The sequence below is a fragment of the Condylura cristata genome, unplaced genomic scaffold (assembly GCF_000260355.1).
Source record: "Condylura cristata isolate star-nosed mole 26May11 unplaced genomic scaffold, ConCri1.0 scaffold00027, whole genome shotgun sequence".
Lineage (NCBI taxonomy): Eukaryota > Metazoa > Chordata > Mammalia > Eulipotyphla > Talpidae > Condylura > Condylura cristata.
Window position 1 is genome coordinate 29,268,467 of NW_004567128.1, and position 27,198 is coordinate 29,295,664.

Below are 27,198 nucleotides of genomic sequence, written 5' to 3' on the forward strand. Positions count from 1 at the left end.
GAAAACCATTTCCAAATTCCCTGAAGAGATGAACTTGAACTTCCTTGAGTCTTTTGTAGATCGCAGGCCAGTCATAAGAGCATATTCTAATTAAATACTGAAGTTGCTCCAGAGGCACAAAGAGGAGAAGTGAACAAGACAACTCAGAACAAGAATCTTTGGCCAATGAAAAAATGTAATCCTCTAAGAAGACCTGATTGAGTCCAGGAAAGATGTGTTAGTATAAAGAACTGGAGGTTTTTTCTTGGTGGTGCTCATGTTTGTTCTGGAACAATTTAGTCTAACTGGTATTGAGGTTTGTAGTAGAATTCTAAATGTTGTGAGTTCTTCCAGCTTTCAAGACTACGGTTGAGATCTTGATGTTGGAGGATCGTCATCTTTCTCTTTGTCCTCACGACTTCTACGATGCCACAAATTTCCTTTAGAGAAAAAAAATACAAGTAGGGAAGTAATAAAGTTAGCACACTGAGAGATGCCTGGATACATGGGCTCTCAAGAGAAGAGTCTGTTGGCTGACAGGTTGGTTTGTTCCTATTGTGCCTACTCTCTCTGAACCAGCCAAGGAAACCAGCTGGTACAAGGTGAGCTAAACACGAATGAGATGAGCTCTCAGGGCCTGACAAGTTGCGGAACTGCAACTCACCCCTTCAGAATCTTAGGAAAGACTCTTTTTAAACACTTTGGCCACCCAACTCACAAATTCCTAGGTAATCAAACCAGTTCAATCAAACCTGAGAACACAGGAGATTTTTGGCAGCTATATAAACTCTCTTAGTTCCTTGAGACCAACACAAATTGTCACACTCCATCCCTCTTCCCCAGTGCCCACTGGTGCAATAGCTCTCCAGCTTCCAGATTGTCTAGGCCCACAATTTAAGTGACACCATTAATATCAGAATTGGCATAACTGAAAACTGTAAAAGAACCTTCTTTTGAGCCCCACTAACATATCAATAGTGCTCAAATTCAATTCTGAAGAAGGGATGGAATTGAAATTCAAATGAAACAGAAATTTTGCATTTCCAGGAACTTGCCCCAACAGACAGGGGATAAAAGAGTTTATCACAAAACCTGTTCCTGACCATATAGGTACCCAGCACTAACAGCCCCAAACCATTTCAAATCACTTGCTTTTTGGAGCTGTTCTAAGAGCTGTTGTTGTATCCCACTGGAAGAAGGGTCTCAGATTGATGATTTGCCAAACTTCATCAAATGAGGCTAGGAATGAGTCAAGCAGAAAAGTGACCACCTCTTCTCAGCTTTCTCTTCAGCTGCCTGCATCAAGGCTCCTCCTCAGTCTTCCCCCTGCCTGTGTCCCCATCACTTTCCAAAAAATCTGGTCCAAGAGGCCACTTGGGCCAAGTGGGCCTGAGGTGGGCTCCTGGTGGTCTCCTCCTCCATCACTACCATGCCTGTGAACATTTATAATGGGATTTTTGGGTTTGGGGGAAGCAGCCAGGTTGCTGGGGTCTTCATGAATCCTAATCCTGTTGGAAACTTACCAATCAAACTCTGGACTCCTCTGCCTGATTTAGGCTTGTCTTCCCCGTATAGTTTCTTCTTCCCCAATTTGGGGAACTTAATTTTTAATCTGAGGCTTCTACTGTCAGTGTCTGGAGACTTTCCCTGGAAAAACCACAGTGAGAAGATGGTTAAGATGTTAGGCACCTAACATTCAGAAACAATGATTAGCAACCTGAAAAGGTGTTACATAAGAATGGCTGCTTGAGAACAGATACAGCAGCAATCTGTCCAGGTATGAGAGACAGCACTGCTCACTGGCTCATACCCCAGGTGTGCAGCTACCATCACCGAGACCCTACTCTGTGCCAGGCACTTTGCTAGATGCTCTTATGTAAGTAAAAAACAATCTTGCAGATGACGACTATCATCCCTATTTTGGAAGTGAAGAAGCAGAAACACAGAGAGGTAAAATATTCCTCCTGAGCTCGCTCAGCTAGGAATTAGAAGGCTGGGACTGATAGGGCCTCTACTAGCTGATATGGTGTCTTCACACAACTGAGAAAAAGCACCCTTTCTTCCAGGCACACAGTTTGGTGAGCCTCACCCCACTGGCCAATGTCTTCCTAGAGAAGAACCTGCTCCCGGGCTACTCTGTATGAAGACAAAGAGGGTTGTCTTCATGTAGCTTTTAGTTGTGAATGGGGATTCTGTGCTGTACATATCGTGCAAGCACTTTAACTCCAGATCTACCTCTCAGGCCTCTCTCTCTTGCTCAAGTGTGCTTGTTTTACTATTAGTCTCAATAAACTACTTCTGAGGTTAACTTTGTTGTCAGGAATTTCTGTCAACACATTCCAAGAAACTTTGCAATCTTCACAATTATTTATACCATTGACTCCTCCATTAGAGGAAGGGCAAACCTGTCTTATTCCTTTTCTGACTCTCACTTACTCCCTCTCCTGTAGGTTATGTTCACCAGCCTTCAGAATTCCCTTTCAGAAATACACAAAAGAAGGCACAGGATCGTCCACCTCAGCAAAGCCTTGGAAAGCCCAATGAAGAACTGATTTATCATCCCACTTTTCCCTCAGATCCAAATCTTCTGTGGCCTTCAGGTGAGCAAATTTGGTGGCAGATGAATGAGCAACATCTACCTGGCTCTCTTTATCTGCTCTGCCCCTCTTTAGAACCTCAGAAAAGACTTATGCGGCCCAGACCAGGCAGACTCACATACTGAGACCTCAGAGCACAGAACGTTTGTCTCATTTTCCTCAATATTTAGCCCTTTTGCTTAGCTCAGGTGCCTGGTGAGGGATAGTTGAACAGAGTAATAACAGAAGAGGGTATGACAAGGAAAACGACAGGTTTTCTTTCCCCAGAGAGCTTCTGATCAAGAGCAGCAAAGTCATTAGCAAAAGCACATGAGAAAGTCATTAAATCCTTCAAGACCTCAATTTGTGTCTGGATTTTCTCCTCTGAAATGGTGGCCTGGTGCCGCGCAGGTCTGTGTGCCTGCATGGCTTGCTCACGTGCATATTAACACAGCAGCTGTGTGGAACCAGGTGCTGTATAGGCTGAGTAGGGGAGTCAGAGATTCAGACAGGCTGGAATGAGCAGTTCCATGGTACAGAAATTTAAAGAAGAATCCTTTGAGGTCACGAAGGGGGTCATTTGCCTAGTGAGATATGGCAGAAACTATTTTTCAATCTTAGAAAAGCACTGAGTTGTCCAAAGTGGCAGCACCCCTGCATCTATGTTGCAGTCACAGTGGCTATGCCTGCTTTTCTTTGAAGCCACAAACGTGCTGGAGGAAGGCATGGTTATTCTACTGTCCTCCCAGAGTAGGGGACTGGCAGCGGCATGGAAGGTGATATTTGGGAGGTTTAACTATCAGTGTGGGCTGGGAACTAACCACTTAGAGCAGAGATTGAATGTAGACAGCTGGCCTAGCTGTAAGGGCATGAGCCAGGTGAGATTGAGTTAGATCAGCAGTGCTGAGCCGGGAAGAGGATTTGTGGCCAAGAGAACAGACAATCTTACCTTTTCTTTCCCAATCATCTCCTGCCACAGAGAAGCTCCTGTTTCTAGTTATTTTCTTAGTTTTCAATGTGCTTTCTGCCCTCTCCTGTCTATGTGTGATGAGGAGATGGGGGGAGGAGCTGCCATTCCACTCAATCTTCCAGACTTTCCGTGTGCAGCAGCCATGTCCCGCCCTCCCCGCAGGTAGGGCACTGAAGAAGTGTCCCACTTCCCCTTTATGTCCTGATCTTCAGGTCACATACCTCTGGGGCAAGGATAAAACCCATCCAGTCAATCTCAGATAACTTTTCAAACTCCATATTCATGGCATCCAAAGCAGTTAGCAGTGTAGCCTCGTCTGCGGTGTTTCTCAGCTGTAGACAGAAAACTAAGTGTTCACATTCCGGCATCCTCCTTTCATCCACTCTTGCCCTCTCCCGTATTTGCAGGTCCCTGCTGGTCGCCAGAAGACCTTAGGGTGCCAACTTGTATCTCTTTTGGCCTTGGGGTCACCGGAGCGTAGCCAGCGCTTTCATTTCTCAATGAAGAGGTAGAGGAAACAGCTAGATGGTGGGGTGGGGGTGGCTTCCTGGACACCGGACATGCTCACAGTTTAGCAAGTGGAGAGTCACAATGACCAGTTATACCCCTAGAGTGTAGGGTCCAAACAAGGGTTCTACCCATGTCTGTCAATTCCCCAGAGACATCTAAGTATCTCCCTAGAGAACAGTTACCAATTTTGAGCATCTTCTGCAGGCCAAGTGCTGCGCAGCACACAGAATAGGTGTGTGCATGTGGTGGGGACATGGGAAAGAGGGGGCATCAGGAGGAAATGGCTGTCACTTCCCCTAAGAGGGGAAGATACAGGGAGTTCATACTTACTGGCAATGCTCAAGTATGTCCCTTTACCCACTGCCCCAAATGTTTGAAAGGGACTTGCTTGTTAAACCCAAGACAACAGAGAGGAAAGAGGAGTCTGGGTCCCTGGGAAATATTGCTAGTCCATCCTAGAGGAGGACTCAATTGGCTTCCTACTTGGCTTCTAGAGACTCAGTCTCTGGAAAAGGTCTATGGGTGGGCTTGAGTCTCATGCTCGTTCTCCTGTCTTTCTAATACTATGGGAGCAAGTCTGCAGATCCATTTCAGAGGGTGTGTTCTTTATGTCCCGTCCCAATGCAGCACTCGCCACAGCATTAGCGAGGTAGCCATCTAAGAGGGGTGGGAGCTCCTGGGTGGGATTCACTTCCTCTTAAGTCTGCATCTTTCTGCCAACTCCAAGCTCCTTACTGTCTTCCTTCTTCAAAGGGAAGAGGAAGGGAAATAATAAGCCTTGTTTGCCTAGCACAGTGATGTAGTCTTTCTGAATACACGGTCATTCTTAATGAGCAGCTGTTGCCCTTTGGCTGGCAAGTATGTGTGTATGTGTATGTGCATGTGCGTGTGTGTGTGTGTGTGCAACCAGTTCCTCTCTTAAGTGTGGTATGTGTTCAATTTGGGTTGCTGGCTGGCATGAACCAATTTTTCTACTATAAACCTCAAGAAAGCCTGAGTATGGGGCCCTCCCTGGTGGTGCAACAGGTTAAAGCACAGCACTATGAAGCTACGTGCACTGTGAAGCAGCCACTGCAGCACGAGTTCGATCCCCCGCCAGGGAGCTGACCCACATGGCACAGCAGACCTCTCCTTTCTCACCCGTTGCTTCCCTCAGCAGTGTATTTCAGTAGATCTGCCTGTTCTGCTCCCCATTATGTCTCTGGTGAATCCTCTCACCCCCCTATACCTCTGGCCAGTACCCTAGTTCTTGAATGCATAAATAAATAAATCTTAAAAAAAAAAAAAGCTGAGTATGGATGAGAGAACAAGCTCCCATATTTCCAAAAGTGGCAGGGCACTGAGCTCCAATATCTACATATACATATAATAAATTATGTTGCTGTTGACTGAAGCTAAGAGACTGTAGGCTGGGGCTTGGATCCTGAGACAGCCTGGCCTGATCGCCTTAGCCACCTGCACAGCAGGCCAATGAGATCTGCAAATACAGAAGGGAAGTGGATTCATTACTTGCGATACCAATTCAGAAGCCTCGACTGGAAAGGCAAACACAGCACTTGCCTCGGTGTTAGCTGCAAGGCCCAAAGGGGATGGTCATGATCTGATGACCCCCTCAGAGTATGTTCACCGGGTGTGCCTGAAGGCTCTGCATTATGAGAAACCTGCCACTGTTCTTGTAGCTCAGAAATGTAGCCTAACTGGCCTTCCCTGGTGGCGCAACAGGCTAAAATGCAGCACTGTGGTGCTCTCCACAGTCATTGCCACACGAGTTCGATCCACAGCCAGGGAGCTGACTCAACATGGTGCGGTTGACCTCTCCTGACCCACCCCCTGTTCCCCTCAGTAGTGTATTTCAGAACATCTTCCTGTTCTAGTCTCCACTCTGTCTCTGGTGAATCCTCTCAACCCCTGCATCTCTGGCTTGTACCCCAGTTCCTGTATGCATAACTAATAAATAAATCTTAAAAAAAAAGAGAGAAATATAGCCTAACCTCTTGTCTCCAGACACTAATGAAATCTAGCATCTATTAAGCTGCTACTATATGCCAGGCACTGAAGATACATCAGTTTGTTTAATTTTCACAACAACCAGGAGTGGTAGAAATTATAACTCCTTTCTGTACACAGGGAAACTAAGACTCATGAAGGAGCACTTACTCTACACAGCTTGTGTTATGGCATTAATAATGTTCCCCTCACCTCCCTCAAAACATATGTTGAAGTCCTAACACTGAATACCTCAGCATGTGAACCTATTCTGAAATAGGGTCATTGTGGATGTAATTAGTTGCTAAAATGAGGTCTCATGGGAGTGGGGTGGTCCCTGATCCGAGACTGATATCCTTATGAGAAGATGAGCATGTGAAGCCAGACCCAAGGAGAAGACCGTGTGAAGGCAGGACACTGGAGGACTGCATCTACAAGCCTTGGGATAGGAAAGATTGGCAGCCAGAGGAGGCACCGAAGGATTCCTGCACAGATTTTAGAGGGACTGTGGCCCTGCTGACCCTGGATTTCAGGTTATAAGCCTAAGGAACTATAAAATAACACATTTATGTTTCACATTGTCCAGTTTTTAGTGCTTTGTTACAGCAGACTTAGGAAAGTATCAAAGCTAGTGAGTAGCAGATTTGGAATTTGAACCCGGGATCACCCAAACTTTCCTCACTACGCCAAACTCCCTTCCCCCACATGAGAGAGGTGTATGGAAACTTGGGACATACAGAGCAAGTCAAAGAGCTCAGCCCTTTCTTCTGAAGCTGTGTCAGCTGTGATGAGAATGCCCTGTTTTGGGTTGGCCTGGTCTGAAGCCAGCAGTCACTTGCCAAGGAAGAGGGAAATGTTTTCTTTCAAGGGTATGGCTGTCCCCATGGATTATCCTAACCTATGAAACACTACAATCAATGACAAGCCTGAGTGAGGAAGACACAGCCAGGCTGCCAGGTAAGCACCAAAATGTTCCAGCATGTTCTCCAGGGCCCTAGGCCCAAAGACTGTGCCCACCTTCAGCTGGGTTACTTTGCCCTCTCTTGTTTCGACCCCGTCCACTCACCAAATTTTCATCCAGGAAAGCTTTGGTGTCATCGTAGAGCCCTTTAAGGCTAAATGTAACATCTACTGCATCATTTCTGCTTAGAGTCTGAGAACAGAAAGGGAGGGAAAAGGACAGAGGGAGATTTTGGTTAGTACGCACACAGCTGGGTTCTCCACAGACAAGTAGGAGCAGGCCAGTAGGGTATGGTTGGAAGTGAATGAGTAATCTTTAAAATACAGCATAACTAGAGTTGCATGGCCTCAATCAATCAGAACTGATGCCAACTACTAACTACCGGATGGCTGTACTGGTGTGTCCTATGAAGTGGCCCAGTGCAACCTGGCCTTTGGCATCACTGATTGAGTGCTGTGGATATAGGGAGATAGGAAATAGGCAAATCACAACATGAATTTGAGGCCCCTCATTGACACCAGGCTAAAATCACCTTGCCATGGCAGGTGCAAGCATCTCTCTTCTTGAACTCTAGGCCTTGAGCTCTAAGTCCTCCTCCTACTAAGAACTAGCCCTGAGTAAAAAGTTAGCCCACATTTTACCAAGCCCTGACCCTCTATAGGGCCCTTTTGCATCAGTTGCCAGCACTAAAGTTACTTCTAAAAAACACCACTAAGTCTTCTGGCAGTGGTTAAAGTCACGGAACGGCACATTTATCATTAAGTATCCTCATCTGGACCTTTCCCTCAAGCGAGAAGGCAAGGCAGCCTGGAGCTCAGGTTCTAATGACGGGTGTTTCCTTATCAAGTTATACAGGATCCACTTGAGATGAGGAAGAGTAAAGGCCAAGTTTCCCTCCATTCATTGACCATTTTTTCCTCTGAGCCAGTGTGCTAAATGGCTATCAGGGAAGAGGGCTAGCTCTGGGCTAATGAAATCTGCTGTGGGATTTCCCAAACAGCCACTCTGGACCTGTCACAAGTCAAGCAACTTGCTCCACTCTGTCATTTTCCTGCAGTATCATCTTCCCAGTTTCTCCGTTCAGCCTCTGGCTCCGTTTCTCCTCTTCTGTCCCCTTTCCTCTGTGGTTTGACACCTTTCCTTCATCCGTCCATTCCCCCTTACCTCAACGGGAGTGCAGGAAGCTGCGCCTGCCTCAATATCTTGACTGTAAAATGTATCATTCAGGATGTTAGCACTGGCGTTTACAGAATCCATGAGGACAGACACATGCTGGTGGACCTTGCTCAGGTCAGTAAGTCTGTAATAAAGCAAGGAAAGAGAGTGGAGTTTGTTCTCTGTTGGACTTCTGGCTTGGGGTGCTGCTGAGGGTTGGAGTAAGGAAAGGAAAGCCCTGGGTATCCCAGTTGGACTCTTTAATGCCTCCTGTTACTTCTACTCATCCTCAGTAGCCCCCTGTGTGAACAAATGTTTTTCCTATTCTCTATGCATTTGCATTTGTCCATCCTTATCTAGACACTGAGTGCTTCCACAGAGCGGCAAATCTGGCCAATATATTGTTATGGATTTTTAGAGCAAGACATAATCAATTTAATTTTGAATTATGCTTCTGTCATTTATTAGTTGTGTGACCTTTTCCAATGCAGGAGTACAGGGATTCCTACATTAAAAGGTAAAGATTAATACTCATAGTCCTGCTGAGTCTGCGGCAGCAGGAGATCAAAGATCCTTGCTGGGTCTCATTGGAGTAGTGCAATCTGGCTTAATGCTGAGCACAAAGATGATTCCTGCCTGAATTGTTAGGGTCCCTGTCAATCTTCAGAGGTCCAGGTGCAACCCCTTTCTAAGGCTCCCCGTAGCCAACAGACACACACTGACTTCTTCCTACCCTCTTAGGATACTTATCCTAGTTCATGGCCTAGTTCACTTACCTGCTGATGAGGTCTTCTGCAAGTTGAGCTAAGTGCTGCATCTGAGCATACTCCTCATCTGAGAGGCTATCTTGAGATTCATGGGAGTCCATCTGGGGCTGAGGGGCAGCTTGGATTTCAGTGTGCTTGCACTCCCACATTTTCATCGAGCTCTCAAAGTCCTAGACAGGAAGAAAGTGGCAGATCCTAATGATTGCTGCAGCTAAGAAGGTATGTGACAGGTCTGTCTGTGAGTCAAAGATTTTGTTATTGGTGGGCTTAGTAGGTTAAGGGGAAAGAAGGCCCTATCCACTCCCCCCATATACCCATCTTTATGTTTATCCATCCTTTTATCCCCTGTTTCCTTCATACTAGGATCTTTTAATTTGTCATTTCTATGTCAAGTCTTAGGATAACATGTTTCAATCAGACAGAACTTTGTCTTTCAGAAACTCATACACAGGACATTCCAATCAATAAGACAATAAGAGTACCTTTCATGTTCTCATTTGGCAAATCTGGGCAATATATTGTTATGGATATTTAGAGCAAGACATAATCAATATAATTTTGAATTATGATTCTGTCATTTATTGGTTGTGTGACCTTTACCAAGTTGTATAACCTGGTCCTCATTTTCCTCACCTGTAAAATGGGAATAAGTGAACGTAGCTCATAGGATTGTTGGGAAGCCCTACTGGCGATAACATATAAAAAGTGCCTAACACCCCTCTCCGGTGGCACAGCGGGTTAAAGCACAGCACTAAGAAGCTAAAGCCACTTCAGCATGAGTTCGATCCCTGCCCCAGAGGTGACCTACATGGCGTGGCAGACCTCTCCTGACCTACCCTCAGCAGTGTACTTTATCAGTCAGCCTGCTCTGCTCCCCATTCTGTCTCTGGTGAATAATCATCTCACCATCCCTGCACCTCTGGCCTGTACCCGTTCTGTATGCATAAATAAATAAATGTTTTTTAAAAAGTACCCCCCACAAAGGAGACACTTTATAAACTAAACTTCCTCTCCCCTTTCAATTATTGTTTTGATGCACTGTACAAACACTGGAGAGACTTGGAAGAAAGTTTCCAACCTCTAAACATTTGACCAATAATGATCCTTACCAGGTTTAGACGGTTTAGCTGAAGTGGGTGATGCTTGTGAGTTTTAAGGAAAATTAGAATAACCTAAAGAACATGTTCAATACAGAATGTCTTGTTGAAAGAACAAATTTAGTTTTCTGTTCAGTGGAGGGAGAACAACCTTGTCCAAAGCCATAGCACAGATCTCCTGTAGATCTTCTTGGACAGTGGTTTGCAAATGTCAGTATGTATGAGAATGCCCAAGGGAGCTTGTTTACAAGTGCAATTTTCTGGGAACTATCTATCTCTATCTGCTCCATGAGTCTGGCAGGGGCCAGGAATGTGCATTTCTAACAAGTACACCAAGGTTTGCTGATGTAAACAGCTCACAGACCTCCCTTTGAGGAATTCTACTTGACTGGAAAGTATTCAGTACTCGAGTGACAGCTGTGCAGGAGCCCAAGATGAGCCTCTCCCTTCTTACCCGATCTCTTGTCAACATCTGGGCAGCATTCTTGTATTTAATCTTGATAAGGCCTGGTTGCTGAATCCAGGCCTCCCCATCCACCTGCACTGGGATACCATCTTCACCATCAATGTTTATTGTTACCTCATGGCACTGCCAGAAGAGAGAGAGAATGGGGGAGAAAAATGAGGTAACTACAGCAGACCAATTCGATAATCCCATAGTTGTGGCTTTAATGTGTATCTGAAGCTGGACTGGCATGGATGTAAATCAAATTATCATGGGGGGAAACACCTGTTTCCTGTAGTCTCTGCCAAATCTGTCTCCAACCTTACCTAGCACCTTACCGCCCACCAGATAACCTGTTCTCTCCACCTGCACACTCTTGATTTATGGGCTTACTCCACAATCTAGGGTAGTCTTGCCACAGAGCTCAGCCTCTTTCTGGTGCCCACCCAATCCACCTACCTGGGCAATGCGATGATGATGTAAGTTGATGATACGGGACATTGCCATCTGCACTGAGCCAAAGATCGCCACCACCTCCAGCTTCCCATCATCTATTGCAGGAGCCTCATATTCCTGGGGGAGGAAAAACTGTCACATGTTCTGCCCATGAGTAACCACAGCATGTCTATCATAAATCGATATGCTTTAAAGACTCCTGGTGAGAATTTTCTAGCACATAAAAGTGGAAAACTTAAGAGGGGAAAGATGGAGTTAGGAGCCAATCTTGGAAATGGGCACTGAGATCACAACTCTTCTCTTAATCCCTTTGACACCCACAATTTAGCTGGTTCTCTCCCTGTTTAATCTAGCATCAAAAATCCCCAAGGCCAGACCTCATTGCCACATTAGCCACATAGCCTTTTAAGGTGAATTCAGAGGAAACGATCATGGACATTCTTCTCTGGAGATTTTATTAACATTATCTCCCTGAAGAAAAAGGCATGACCTAGGTTACTTTTTAAAGATATTTCAGGCCTGAGGCATGATAAATTCAAACCCAGACAATATCTAAGAGTTGATCTAATCCTGAAGTGTCAATGATTCTTATGCTCTGGGATGGTAACTGTCATAAAGAAACAGATAGGTGCTGCTCACAAATGTTCCCAGCTTACCTCCTCTTCCCCCATTTTCACTTCCTACTCCAGTCCATCTAGCTCTCCTTTCTAAAAGACTGTAGTGAGGACCATGCGTTACTATCTCCCTGTTCCTTGTTCTAGACTCACCGTGGTTGCTGAGCTGCTTCCCCAGAAGTTGACTCCTCCGGCATAACTGGTAATGTTGAGCACTACAATACCTTGCAGGTTTGGCAAAGAAATGGCTTCTCCATCGCACTGAAAGAAAAGAATATCTCTCATTGGCTGGTTCTTCAGATACAGTATGAAGAGATAGTTAAAGAAATGGGGGAAGGGCTGTGCCTTGTTTTCATGCTATCATTTTCTTATTTATAAAATGGAGATCTATTTCCATCCTTTCCTCCCATGAACTAGAGTGAAATGGGAGTTAAAGGTGAGGGAAAATTGATCTCCAACGCCATGAGAGTTCCTTTCTTCACATCCAGAAAGCACTACCCTCTTTTCTACTAACCTCCAGGTGCACCCTTTCTTCCAATTTCCTGTAAGAGCGCTGTAAAAGTTCCTTGCTTCCCAGAAGGCCATACCACATCTTGTTCTTAAGACGACTACTACAGAGAGATAAAGATAGAGAAAGGTAGTCAGAGGGTAAATAATATAAAGGTAAATAGATGAGGAAAAGCACAGTGGGACAATATCTTATTCCTAAAGCATCTTATTATAGACAGGAGTCATACTGAGTGGTAACTGGACATAAGAAGAATTCTAGGATGTGACTAGTATCTCCCATGCAAACAACTGCTGAAATGGGTGTCTGGGCTCCTTAAAGAATCAGTATCTTATTGATAGGTAAATTTGCCACTTTTTGTGGCTCAGACTTGGAAAAAACAGGTCATATTCACAAAGTAATGTTCATAAAATGCGAAGAACATACTTGACTGGTACATACCAACTACCCTGGCAGATACTACTCCAGAAGTGCAAGATTTCAGCTTCTTGGAATTAATTTTACATGAAACATGGGACTCTTAAACTGTAATTTCTTTGAAATATAACTTTTCTGGTAAAATGAAGGTTTTTTCAAAATCTGCTTATCAAACACTCAATAAAACGCTATATAGAACAGCTGAGTTTATTAGGTAAATTGCAGAGGGAGAGCCAGGGAGAAAATGTGGGACAGGTGGGGATATAAGAATACTTGGGATGAATGTGGAAAAGGGCATGGTCTTAATGAATGTGGTGTCTGATAAAAACAGGGAGATGGTTTATAATCACTAGAAAGACTAGATATAGTTTCCTATCAATATGAGCTCTTAAAGTAGAGCTACAGAAATGAGCCACCACAGGGTGTGAATTTTGAACTATAAGAAGACTAGACAGGGCCTTCCTAGTGGGCACAGAGGTTAAAGATATGGCAATATCAATCTACCAGCAGCCACTGAAGCATACATTTGATCCCCGGCCAGGGAGCTGACACACATGGAGCAGCAGACCTCTCCTGACCCGCTGCTCCCCTCAACAGTGCATCTCAGTAGATCCTCCTGTCCTGCTTCCCATTCTGTCTCTGGTGAATCCTTTCACCAACCCCCCCACACACACCTCGGGCCTATACTCTAGTTCTTGTATGCATAAATAATTTTTTTTTAAAGAAGAGTAGGGTAAAATGATTTAAGGTCTGTTTGAAATCCTAAGTTCTCTGGGCACTGTTGTTTCTTCACCTATAAAAATAGAAGTTTAGTTATATGAAAATGTAAAACCCTAGAACAACCAAAACAATACTGAAAAAGAACAAAGTTGGAGAACTACCATCTCCCAGGTTCAAAACTTTCTAGAAGGCTATAGTTATCAAGAGAGTGTGGTACTGGCATAGGCTAGACACATAGAACTACAGAAAAGAAATGACATTCTAGAAAAAAAAAACCCTCATATTTATGTCAATTGATTTTCCACAAGGGTGCCAGCAAAAGGGAAAGGGTAGTTTTTAAAGATGCCTCAGTAAGAATAATTCAACATCTGAAAATCAATCAATGCAATTCACCATAGAAAAAAGGAAAGATAAAAATGATATAATAATATCTCTAGATACAGAGAAAGCATTTGATAAGACTCGGCATTCATTTATGATAAAAGTCCTCCAAAATGGAGATAAATGGGACATACTTAAAATAATAAAAGTCGTATATGATAAACCCACAGCTAGTATCATGCTCAATGGTAAAAAGATGAAAACATTCTCTCTAAGGTCTGGTACAAGAATATCTACCACTATTATTCATTATAGTAGTGCAAGTCCTAGTAGAACAATAAGGCAAGAGGAAGATATAAAAGGGATCTAAACTGGGAAAGAAGAAGTAAATTTATCACTATTTGCAGATGACATGATAATATACATGGACAACTCCAAAGTGGTAGGTAACAAGATCAATTTACAAAAATCAGTTGCCTTTCTATAGGCAAACAACAAACTAGAAGAGAAAGAAATCAGGAAACAAGTGCATTTGCAATCACATAAAATTAGAATTAAATACCAAAGAGTAAACTTAAAAAAGGAGGTATAGCGCCTATACAATGAAAACTATAAGACATTGTTAAAAGAAGTAGAAGAGGACACAACACAAACCCATGGTTTGGAAGAATCAATATTGTTAAAATGGTCATTTTATCCAGAGCAATATATAGACACCCAAACACACAGATTCAAAGTAAAACCAAAATTACTGAAACTCATATGGAACCTAAAAAAAAAAAGCCTGAACAGCCATACAAATTTTGACAAAAAAGAAGCATAATACCACACTCTCAGACTTCAAACTATACCATAAAGCAACAGTAATCAAAACATTATGGAGTTGGACTAAAAATCAACACAGTACATTAGAACAGAATGGAAAGACAATGGACAGTTACTCTAAAATACAGAAGATAAGCGTATACATTAGAGAAAGGAAATTCTCTTTAATAAATGGTGTTGGGAAAACTAGACAGCTACATGCAAAAAATAAATAAATAAAACTAGACCACTATCTCACACTATCCACAAAAATTAACTCAAAATGGATTAAAGACTTACATGTAAAACCTGAAGCCATAAAGCACAATAAAAAAAAAAAGGCAAAATAATCACTGACACTGGTTTCACTACGTTTTTGTGGAATTGTCTCCAATGGCAAGAGAAACAAAAGAGAATATAACAAATGGGACTTCCCCAAACTAAAAAGCTTCTGCATAGCAAAAGAAGCAATCACTAAACAAGAGAAAATATTTATATATCATACATCTGAAAAGGGGCTAATATCTGAGTTCCCCAAAGAACTCATACAACTCCACCAAAAGAAAACAAATAGCCCAATTTAAAAAATTACTGTAAGAGAGGAAAAAAACACTTTTTCAAAGACACATGCAGATAACTGGTGGGCACATGAAAATTGCTCATCATCACTTATCACGAAAATGCCAATCAAAACTACAATGAGATACCACCTCACACTTCTAAGAATAGCCCATATCAAAAAGTGACAATGAAGAAAAAGAAACCTTGTAAATGGTTGGTGTTTTCCTTCTGGAAAAACATCTAGAAGTTTCCCAAAATTAAAAAAAAAAAAAGTAGATCCACCATATGATCCAGCAATTCTACTCCTAGGTATCTACTCAAAGAATACAAAAACACTAACTTAAAGGGATGCATTTAATCCTGTGTTCACTATTTGCATTATCAAGATTGTGGAAACAATCTGAATGCCAGTGACAGAGAGAGGGTTAAGAATGGGTGGTGCATACACACACACACACACAGATGATGGAAAACTACTCAACTATAAATATAGGTGAACTCCTGCCATTTGCAACAACATGGATATACCTGAAGGAGATAATGCTAAGCAAAGTAAGTCAGAAAGAGAAAGATAAATACCAGATGGTTTCGCTTATGTGTGGAATTTAGAGAAACAAAGCTAAAGGTCAGAAAGAATGAAAGAGACCAACCCTCCCTCCACTCCTGGAATTATGAATGTAGAATTAAGGCCACCTGAAAGGAAGAGGGAAGGTTAAAAGTAGGATCTGGACAGGGTCCAGTGGGCCATGTTCAAAGACAATGGGTGCCTTGGTGGTAGGTGTGGTAACACGACTGAAGACGCCTCTGAATCATATACAGTGTCGTAAACCAATGTTACCTCAATAAAAACTGCTGCTGTGTAAACATATATCCACATCCAGAAATATGAACTAGGCTCTTACCTCACACCATACACAAAAATCAACTCAAATGATAGACTGAAAAGTCAGAGTCAACACAACAAAAATTTTAGGAGAAAGCAAGAGCAAATTTTCTAGGCCATTGGTTGGGTAAAGTTTTTTTTTTTTTTAGATATGGTACCAAAAGCTTGGTCTATTGGACCTCAACAAATTCAAATATTGTATTTCAAAAGATACAAGTAAGGAAATTTAAAGACAAATAACAGAGGGGTAGCTAATATTTTTTAAACACATATTTGATAAAGTGTTTTTTCCTCAATCCAGGCCTGCTATGACAAACAGATTCTGGTGGCAGGTGGCAGGGATGGTGGTAGGGGTGTATGTGCTTATTTTACTTGGTGTTTCAATTTACCACAAGTTTTGTAAGGCTGCGTCAGGGTGTAGTAGAAAAACGCAAAAAGATATTAAGTAGACCAGTCTCATCTAGGGTAAAATCAATGGATCCAGAGGAGCCAGGTTAGCACACCTAGCATCAGTTGTGCGATCTTCTATGTTTTGAGCCTTTCCAAGCAAGAAACTGACCTGGAAATACTATTAGGAATTGATCAAGTGCTCACCAATAGAACACAGGTAGGCAGTTTGTTGAACTGAGTCAATGTAATGTGTTCTTAATAATAGTAATAGTTTTGTTTGCACAGCAATCTGCAGATCTGGACTTTGAAAGCAGCATTAAGCTTGGGATGCCTGTGCAGTGTTGTGTCATCATATACAAGGTCACTCTTTGGGGAAAGCTGTATACAAGCCTACCTTAGGCCTGTTGCATCTTATCTAAAGGACCTCTTTCTGTTGTTTGTCTGAGAGTTAGGGCATACTGGAACATGTGTGGATTGTGTTTGATTGTAGGCAAGGGAGTTACTTTTCCTTACTTGTATTGTCCTGGGTTTTCATCTCTTCTGGTATTGAATTCCAGAGAAATTTTAGCATCCAGTCCAATTCCAAAATAGTTGTTCATGACACACCTTTCCTTGAAGCGTCTGAAATTAATCAAAGGGAGAGGACAGAGGTTGGTACAGGGACGAACTGTTGTCATTGGGTGGCAGACTTTATCTGCATGATTGAAATCACTGAGGGAATGTCTCTTCCACACTGGGCCCAAACCATAATGTTCTGAGAGTCACATGCACGTATACCATAGTGCTAACAACTAGCTCGCTAGGTATAAAAAAAGGTATAAAAGCAAATTGTGAGCAGTCAGTAGGATGGGGCCTCCTAATAAAAAATTCATCTCTGGAGACCCTCAGATATTAGTGGCCAATGTTTTCTATACATAATAAAATAAGTAGAGTCATTGACTTATCACTGACTTAATCCCACAAAGAAATTTTATTATTGTAGATAAAAATGTATGATGTGAAAAAATTCTACACTGTTGTTTTCAGAGATGTCTGAACCCCTTTGTAGCATTTTCACATCAAAGTGACTACACATTTGGGAGAAAAGAGTGATAAACAAGGATGTATGTATGTGTGTGTGCGTGTGTGCACCCCAAAAATGTTAAAATTTGTAATTCTTCTGTGTTCACCTCAGGTATCAAAAATAAAGCCAGTGGTGTGTTAGAGCCAGTTTGTACCAGCTCATGTAAGCTGTTGATGTCTATAACTCTTTAAGTCTATCACTACCTAATTCCACATTCAGTAACATTGTATTAGCAGCTTGAAATAGTCCATGGTGGAGGGATTTAACATTTCTATTAAATGAGGAATAAATCAGGGTTTCCTCCATCCCCACACTGTGGGTTGTTAAACATTTGCCAGCTCTCCATTGATCCAAAATTCATTAGCTTTGACCTGAGGACCTAGAGAACTCAGACATGAGCTTCAGTTACTGTGAAGTGGAGGGGAGTAGGAGTAGGAGATAGAAATGAATAGGAGGTACAGTAAACTTTAATAATCACTAGTTGTGACTTTTGAGAAACTGAAAATACATAGTTTAGTTACTCAATCCTAGATTTTTTTATTTATTACTAAACTGGCCCTACATCTTTCACACAAGTTTTCCCTCCTTCTCCCACAATCCAATTATTTTGGGTATCTTAAGTGAAGTCTGAAGTGATCTTAATGGAACTAAAAAAGAGATACGGTTACTAATACAGGTGTCTTTAGATTTTTTACTTAGCCCCTAAATGCCCATTTATATTTTAGCACCTCTAACTACTTGCAATTAAAGACAACAGTGGAAAAACAAGTCCTCTGAAATGACAAAGTACTTAATGGCTGATGCCAAGTACTGCTCAATGCAAGTATTGTACATATCTAAATTCAATAAATGCAAGAAGCCTACATGGCAAGTTCCACAATTATCTCTGCTTTATATGTAAAGAAACTGAGCACTAGATTGGTTGCATTACTTGTATAAGGTCACAGCTAGTAATTAGAATCAAGATTTGACTTTGGGTATCCTTAGATTATCCTCTTAGCCAAAGGAAATAAGAAGCCATAAAAAGGTGCTATGGCTAAATACTTACATAGTTTCAGGTTTAAAGTGTAAGTGCTCCAAATTGAGGTTATCTAGGTCTTCACTTTTGAGAGACGATACAGAAGACAAAGTGCCACGACGAGAACCTGAACACAAACAAGGCATCTTGGTGTCAGAAGCAAACAAGAAAGCCCTGTCCCCCACTGGTGTTTCCCTCTGTTTTATCTGTGGGAGCAGAGTGAATCAATGAGCTTTTCCTGGCTAACATTAAGGGTTCTCATTACAAAGAGGAATCATCTTGGATGGACAAGGACTTCCAGTGAAGGAATAGTGAAGCTGAGCTGTTTGGGCTTGCTGACAGTGACAACAGCTTCAGATGCTTCATCAGAATAGTCTTTTCAAAGTACTTAATGGGGCCATTGCTTCTGGGCATTGGCAGGGGATTTTACAGGTTGAAATTTCTAAGAAAGAGGGAGGGGCATTTACTGCAAAGTAGGATTATAGGTAAAGGACAATGTTTGGATATACCTTTATTCTCTGGAATTACAAGACAATGATGAAGGTTAGAATAAAATAAGGAGAAAAAGATTCTTACGGTGTCTTGGGCTTGTCTGGTTGATATCTTCTGAGTCATCTTCCAGGAAGAAAGCTGAAGTAAAGTTCTTAACCGATATTGTCTGTCGGCTTTGCTCATCCAGAACTATAGAGTAAAAGAAAGAAGAAAAAAAAGAAGGAAGGAAGTAGTAGGGAGGGAGGGAGGAAAGGAAAAATGAGAAGATTGGTAACACTTATTGAACCTTTCTTTTAAATTTATTTTTTGTGACATTTTATGAGGTAACACTGGTACACAGTTTCTTAAGTGGAGCATCTCTTTTGTTTAGTTAGTGCCAGTCAGTGGGTGATTAAACAACAAAGATGTCTTACCCATGGAACCACCAAAAAACAGTTTGTAGTCTCAGCTTCCTTCTAATGCTATCCCCATGTCTCTTCCTACTCATGACTGAGAATTATCTGTTTTACTGTTTTTCAGTCACCCAGTAAATGTGAGTAGAAGCTTGAGACCAATAGTAGGATACTCTCTGCTCTTCTCCCTCCACTCTCACCTCTTTGTTAATTCATTTACTTCAAGACTTGTTCAAACTTGAGCCTCTTAGACCATGGCATTCTTCCATTTAAATGGCTCACCCATGGCCATTTAAGAAGTCCCCTTCTCTTCACCAGGCCTATATATTGTATAGCTCAAGGCTCAGCTAGTACCATGGCTCATAGGTTCAATCCCTTCCCTATTAGGGACACAAATGTATCTCTAATTTGGACTTCCATGTTGATGAAAACAGGTTGATGGGTGGTTATGACAGAACTATGGCCATATAAAACTATACTGACCCCTAATACATGGACATTAACTACAGAAATAGAGGCAAACTGACTGTTTATTTCATTCACAAAGCAGATGGGTGAGAACATTTCTTTCTTGGAATCTCGGCTGAGGACATATCTAAAGGTAGCAAACCAGGAGAAGGTTACATGTCTAAAAGTCAAAGGCTAGATAAAAGAACTTCCTTACTATAATGGACTTCTGCCCAGGTATCACACGCTACGTTTTACATCATCTTCTGATCTATATTTCAAAGAAGCATTACGGGAAATAAATGGGAACCAAAATGTCAAATTAAGAAGTTGGAGGATTTAAAAGAGGCTTCATACTGAGTTGGAAGCTTGCAGACTGTCATGGGTTGTGGGAAATGGCAATCAATGGCAGGCCTGCCAGGCCTCTTCTTGTGGCCCTTGTGTCTGATTAACACTGTGCAAGACATGCAGAGATGAACACTATTTTCTTTCTAAAATAGTCACAGGCTTGCTGGTTGGAAAGATAAAGGATCAGGTAGAAAATAAATTTCATGGTTGGTGGTGGAAGCCGATGGAGCTTTGAGCCAGGTCACTTAGCAGCTATAATTGTTTAGGATGAATGTTAGTTCCAAAAATAAATGAGTAGAAAGAGTTGAGTGCTTTGGATGTAGGAGGAGCCACAGGGGCAACTTATCAGGGTTAAGTCTTTTCAAATCAGCAGAGTCTGAGAATTGACTTTGTTTGCTGTGTCAATGCAGAATCTAGTCAAGTATTGGTGTAGCAAAGGAGAATACCCTGAATAAGAGAGACCAGTAAACCACCCCTGCCCCCCAGAAATCATCGCCTCCCCCTGCCTTGCTCACCATAGCCCTGAGCACCTCACCTTGTTCAACTTGAAATATAATGAGTTTCAAGGATTTCTGAAGATTCTGGGCCTTTGTGGCCAGCTCCAGCTTGCACTTGGTCATGTGGTCTATTTGAGGGATGAAGGGCTTTCCATCGATGAGGCTGCTATCTGCACATTCTGGAGTGCTCTTCTCTGCTGCCTCCTCAGCCAGGACATCAACCAGGACACTGAGCTTGTCATACATGATGTCACTCTATATAGGGGGCAGGGAGACAGACATTGCTGGGAAAGACCATGTTGGAGAGGACAGAATGAGAAGCCAGGATGGGGAGAGGTGGGATTGGACATTAGTTGGCCAGGGACACTAACAATAGAAAGTTACATTTGGGGAGATGAAAGTTTGGGGAAAGAAGTACTTAAATGAGTGATGAGATAACCAAAAGGTGGTGAGGGAGCAAACATTTGCCAAGTCTTTCTCTTGTCAACATGGTCAACTTGAGGACAAGTAGACCTTTCTGGATCGGGGCTTGCATGGTCATGCTCCTATGGATAGGTGTGTGTGCCTCTGCTGGGTACCTGATATCTGCACTGGTTTTTGTTTGTTTGTTTTATTTTTTGGTGTCTGCTTTTGTAGATGTGTATGTCTGGTGGTTCACTACATGATGGACAGCTTGATTCCCAGCTCCTTCACCTAACAGTTTGTGACTGGAGGCAAATTACTTAACCTCTTTGTGTTTCTGTATTCTAGGGCAATTGTGAGGGTTAAATGAATAGATTAAAAGCATTTAGAGCAGTTCCTGTTACAAGATTAAGTGCTAAATATCAGTCCTGACTGTTGCTGCTGCTGTTACAGAGGTGAATGTAGATATATTTCTAGCATGCATTTGTGTATATTTTCAAGCACGTATACACTTGGTCTGGGTTTGGGCAGATATTTGGTATATATGCCTAGGTACATGAATACATGGATGTGTATGTGTAGTGCCAGTCTTCAGTTAGTTAAAAAATGGGAGTTAGATGAGGTTGAACTCTCCCCCATTAGGAAGCTTACCAGTCAGTCCCCACCCTGCCTTTCTTTAACGATTCCCACTGAGAGGTATATTTACTTTTCATTAAATAGGGGGCTCTGGCTCCACAGAGCATAAGGCAAGAAGAAGGGAAACTTACTTTCAAAATCACAGACTCTATTGCTGTATTGTTCTGTTTTATCTGACGCCAGGCCTTTACGATATCAAGCACAAAATCTTCCACTGCTGAGCAAAGGAATCTGAAAGGTAAGATAAATAGCACATGTGACCAGACATGAGGTTCAGAGCCTTCTCTCTTATAACAGCCTTATCCTTCTCTGTCTCTTTCCTGTTCTCAACTGTCTCCCTTTCCATCTCTTCCACACTCTCCCCCTTTATTTTTTCCTCCTGCTTTTTATGTACATGTAGTAAAAAAATGCAATTACCTAAATGGATGTGATAATATTTTTGGTCCTAATTTTGATTTCCAGAAAAGAGCATTTAATTGGTCCCACACAGGTTAGATTTTCACCTGGGTCGACTCAGCTATATTTCAAGAACTAAGCCATGTCCTACAAATATAGTGACATTGGGAGGATGGTCCCCAGAGGAAGTGCTTCCCAAAGAAAAGTATGGTAGACTTGGTAGGAAACTCTCAGGGAGTCCCAGGACTAATCAGTGACTCACACATTCAAAAGGGGAGAATGTCTTGCTCTGGTGATGACAAAGCAGTTGAGCAGGTATGACAGAGACCTTTCCAGATGCAGAAGGAAAGCAAGATATCACTACTGTAGAGAGTGATGCTGTGCTCTCATAGTGAAGAATATTGTTTTCCTTCTTTCAAATCCAAAAGCTTTGTCTTTTTGGAGTGGTAGAAGGTTTCACCCTAATCTCATCCCCCGTCTTCCCCACTGACCCTAAACTTTCTGTTTAGGAGGCCTGGGTTGGAAAGAATTCAATTCAGAAGGTAAGTGTAAGCGTGTGTTTTCCTTGCCCTCTTCCCCCTGAAGTATCCACATACGTATATCCAAATAAACTATTCCATCTCTAATCTAGGAAGTGCTCAGGAAGGACAAAACACCCAAAATCTGAGGGCCGACAGAACACTGACCTGGTAGCGATAATCATCTCTGTAGGGTACTTGGCCTTCAGGATTTTGTTCAGCTCAGTGGTGGCAGATTCTAAGTGTTGGATGGCAGCAGCCTAGGGGAAGAAGGAGTGCTCAGCCTTGGAGTCTTAGCTTTATGACAGTATTCTCCTCATTATATTCTACAGACTCCTATTTTGTTGAAGTAACACTGCATTTTAACATTATGTAAGTTTCAGATGTGCATCAACTTGTGTATGTATTACATTAAGTTGATCACCACAGTCCAAATATGTCCTTCACCTTCTGGCTCTTTATTTACAACTCAGCTGCCTCTCTTTAATTATCACAACAAAACAACTCTTGTTGAAGTTTCCCATAGATAATCTTAGATTTGGGATTATTCTGAAAGGAAGAGATGCATATGGCTTCCTTTTAATTAAATTAAAACTTGAAAACTCATGTGAAGAAGATTTGTTCATCCCATGAACAATCTCATTACCTAGCTAGTAAATAAAAGATGTGGGATTCAAACCCACATCCTGCCAATGCTTGAGTGCTGTCTCTTATATACAAATATTAGTAATAATAATAGCATCCACTTATATAGTACTTACTATGTGTCAGTCTCTGTTCTAATCTGTCTGTCTGTCTATCTATCCATCCATATATCTATCTCATGTGATTTTTATAACTGAAGCACAGAACTGGGGGTGGGGTGGGGGTTGGATAAGTGGCAGAGTCAGAATTTGAGTCCAGATAGTCTGGATCTTGAGTATAAACTTTTTTAAAATATTTAATTTATTTGTGCATACAGAACTGGGGCACAGGCCAGAGGTGCAGGGGCAGTGAGGGGATTCACCAGAGACAGAGTGGGGAGCAGAACAGGCAGATCGATTTAAGTACACTGCTGAGGGGAGCAGCAGGCGTGTCAGGAGAGGTCTGCTGCACCATGTGGATCACCTCCGGGGTAGGCAGATATCGAACTCATGGAGAAGAGGCTTTCGATTCTTAGTGCTGCGCTTTAACCTGCTGCACCACAAGGGAGGGCCCTTGAGTATAAACTCTTAACCACAACTTCTTCTCTGTCACCCCTTACATTCAAATATCTACCAAGTCCTGATGAGCCTGTCTCTTCAATAGTCTTAAATATGTCTATTTCTTCTTATCCATTTCACCAGTCCAAGTCACTATCCTCTTTTGCCTAGACAATTACAACATCCTCTATCTTTTCTTTTTGCCTATAGTTTTTTTTATTCCTTCTGTTATTTCTCCACATACCATAGAACCTTTCTGCTGAAAACCTTTCTTTAGATCAACAGATTTGTGATTAAGCACATACAGTGATACTGCAATAGTATTATCTACCATTTTTAGTGTCCTGTATGTTTGAAAATTTATAATAAAATCAGGGAAAAAACCCTCTATAATTATCATTGCTCTTAGAATAAAACTCTAAATTTCCTATCATTGTTCACTAGGTTCTTCTTGACCTTGATCCCTTCTCTAGTTTCATCTTTAGTTCTTTCTCTGCATATCTCATCCCTGGCCTCTATGCCTCAGTCATAAAGAATATATTATTTCAGTTCTGTGAATATTTCATGTTCTCTCTTGCCTTTGGAACAACAGATACTGTCCCCTTTGTCTGGAGCAGGTTTACTTTTTCCTATTATTTTGGTTGACTCCCTCTAGTCCTTAGATCAAACCAGAAATGGTACCTCTTCTGGGCCCTCCCTGGTGGCACAATGGGTTAAAGCACAGTACTATGAACCTATTGCTGCCACTGCAGTATGAGGTTGATCCACGGCTGGGGGAATGACCCACATGGCATGGGAGATCTCTTCTGACCTGCCTGCTGCTCCCTTCAGCAGTGTATTTCAGTCAATCTGCCTGTTCTGCTCCTTACTCTGTCTCTGGTGATTCCTCTCACCTCCCAGACCTCTAGCCTGTATGCCAATTCTGTATGTATAAATAAATAAATCCTTGGAAAAAAAAAAAAGAAATGGCACTTCTGAGTTCTTGATTTCCACCAGATTGGGTTAGATACACCTGAGTGTTCCTACTTCCCTTTACTTAATTCTATGCTAACACTCTTACTACTTTATCAAAAATTTTCCCTATAATTAGATTATGAGCTCTATAACAGCATGGACTGTGCAATTATTTGTTATGTAGCCTGTAAGAACAATACCTCACACATAGTGGCTTATCCAGAAATATTTTCTATCAATATTTTGAAAAAATGTTTAAGTCAATGGTTGACTGATTTATATATTCAATGTCTAATACAGTTCTTGGTAAATAACTGCTAGTTAAAATATCCCCAGTACTCAATAATCTCCTTTTCACTCAGCCCATGGATAATACAAAACTGTTTCTCTGGTTTTTGTTTATTTTTTCACTATGTAATAAAAGAAATACATCTGGGAAGTTACCTCAAATCTGTGTACATCCATTTCAATCTGTCCTTTCAGCAATGGGGTTTGTCTGGGGGTCTCCCGGATCATCACACTCCATCTGAAATGCAGTTTAAAGGCCAACAGATATTCAGGGCTGTTTTATTACAAGTTGAAATCAATGCTTTACATATTCAGAAAGAAGCCAAAATGTTTATATGGTAAGGGAATGTGGGTTTTGGGGGGTGTCTAAACTATCTTAGGGTACCTGACATCAAACTAAATCATGATAGGGGCCTATGCCTCATGAGCTCTCCAGGTCAGTGTGATGGAAGGAGTTCTATCACAGGTTCTCAGAGACAGTGCTTCTCAATCATAAGTAACTTTCAAGATCACTTGACTTGCTACTGTCAAATACACAGAAAAGCACCATACCCAAGACCTACTGAGTACGCATCTTAGTGGTAGGACTCAGATTTGTATCTTGAAAAGCTCCCCAGGATGGGAATATTTAAAGGAAGTTATAAATCATATAGTCACATGGGTGTCAGCATAGAAAGTCTTTTTTTCTAAGGAGATAGTATGGTAATGCTAGAGATAATCTAGGCCAATTATTTCTGAATTTTTATTTTTAAAGTTTCTTTGAAATCCTTTGAAATTATAAAATATTTTCTAGACTGTTCTAGAATAGCAAGGTGGAAACTTTCCCAGTTAAAAATATGCTTAGAGGGATCCAGCAAGATGGCAGCAGAGTGAAGACACTGAGATCATTACACCCAAGCTCACACAGGAATATAAGACTAAAAACGGAATGCAGACTTACATACTAAGAGTTTCAACCCAAATGAGAGCACACTGGACTCACTAGAAGGAAGATAACTGAAGGAGACTCAGTGATAGGGGATCTTTAATAGGGGAGCTCTGATCCAGGCGCACCCAGGTGCTAGGAAGGGCAGACTGCAGGCTCTTTGGCCCCTCTCTAAAGCCCTGAAGGTAAAGAGGGATGGTTCAGCTCAGTGAGTGGAGCCCAGGCTGCGGGGAAAGACTGCAGCTCCAATCTAGGAGCGTCCAGGTGCCCAGGTTCTGGGAAGTGCCTAGGCTTGCTACTCTTTGGCCCCTTGCTAAAGCCCTGGGGGTGAAGAGGGATGGCTCAGCTCAGTAAGTGGAGCCTAGGCTATGGGAAAGACTGCAGTTCAGATCTGGGAGTGCCCAGGTACCCAGGCACTGGGAAGTGCCATGGACTGCAGGCTTGCTGCTCTTTGGCCCCTTGCTAAAGCCCTGTAGGTAAAGAGGGATGGATCAGCTCAGTGATTGGAATCCAAGCTGTGGGGAAAGAACTGCTTGTAGTGGGCACATAGAGCCTGGGAGGTGGGGAGGAGGAATTGGTGAGTGGGGCAGCTGAAAGATTTGCAGCCTTTTTAGCACTCCCTGCATCCCCTCACCACAGCAGAAGACTGAGACTAGGTGCCATTAAGGCATGGTCAGGACTTGTCACCATTTTTTAAGGTATGGTCAGCAAGACTCACAAAGCCTGGAAGGTAAAAGGAGGGAAAAAAACAGTTACATAGGACTCAACCACAGGCCCAATCAGGGGAAACTTCAACAATTTCAACACTCCCCCAATCCTCCATGGGCACATCCTAGCACAGAGAGGCCCTGAAAGTACCTCAGACAGGGAAACTTGCTACAGGTCTACATGTTTACTGCATCTACCCACAAAAACTGTGGTAAACCCCAGAGTTAAAGAGAGACATCTAGGCTCTGGGAGAGGACCCCAAGCAGTGGAGAAATACTGCTCATGGAGAGATTGCTTGAAGTGGGCACAAAGAGGCCTGGAGGTGCTGAGGGGAGACCGGCAACCTGCTCAGCTGGGAGGTTTGCAGCCCTTCTGGCACTCCCTGCATGCCCCGCCCCCCACAGCAGAGGTCTGATGACTTGTGAGCTAGAAAGGCTCACAGAGCTCAGAAAGGAAACAAAACCAGTGACTGGCTCAACCATAGGCCCAGTTGCAGGGATACCTACAACACTTCTAACACACCACACCCCCCACGGACACATCCAAGCATAGAGGGAACCTGGGACATCGGATGGCTACAAAGATAAACAGGCACCTTCCAGAGACAAGGACTCAATGTGTTACTGGAAGTAGCTGAACACCAAAAGAAACTCCTGACTGTTACTGGCTGAAATGACAGACACAGTTCCACACAGTGGAGGCTGGAAAAACAGGAGATACTGAAACAAAGCACAGCTCAGAATATCCTCCACAGCTGAAGTGTCTGGAAGTCCCTCAGCCATCCCAGATAGAAAATCCAGAAAAAATGCCGGT

At 42.4% G+C, this 27,198-nt stretch overlaps 1 protein-coding gene across 1 annotated transcript in view; it reads right to left on the reverse strand.

The window, feature by feature from the left end:
* Positions 1–301: 301 nt before the first annotated feature.
* The window catches only part of DGKK (diacylglycerol kinase, kappa), a 142,041-nt gene continuing 115,144 nt past the window's right edge, over positions 302–27,198 (reverse strand). Inside the window, exons 14-30 of the mRNA XM_004690045.2 lie at positions 24,909–24,990; positions 22,498–22,589; positions 21,547–21,646; positions 20,416–20,632; positions 18,778–18,882; positions 18,232–18,328; positions 16,634–16,741; positions 12,031–12,127; positions 11,670–11,777; positions 10,906–11,019; positions 10,456–10,590; positions 8,914–9,074; positions 8,147–8,282; positions 7,088–7,174; positions 3,747–3,857; positions 1,503–1,626; positions 302–419 (exon numbers count right to left, since the gene is read on the reverse strand). Of these exons, the coding sequence (XP_004690102.1) occupies positions 343–419; positions 1,503–1,626; positions 3,747–3,857; positions 7,088–7,174; positions 8,147–8,282; positions 8,914–9,074; positions 10,456–10,590; positions 10,906–11,019; positions 11,670–11,777; positions 12,031–12,127; positions 16,634–16,741; positions 18,232–18,328; positions 18,778–18,882; positions 20,416–20,632; positions 21,547–21,646; positions 22,498–22,589; positions 24,909–24,990 (1,951 nt within the window). The 3' untranslated portion in view covers positions 302–342. The remainder of the gene's footprint in view (positions 420–1,502; positions 1,627–3,746; positions 3,858–7,087; positions 7,175–8,146; positions 8,283–8,913; positions 9,075–10,455; positions 10,591–10,905; positions 11,020–11,669; positions 11,778–12,030; positions 12,128–16,633; positions 16,742–18,231; positions 18,329–18,777; positions 18,883–20,415; positions 20,633–21,546; positions 21,647–22,497; positions 22,590–24,908; positions 24,991–27,198) is intronic.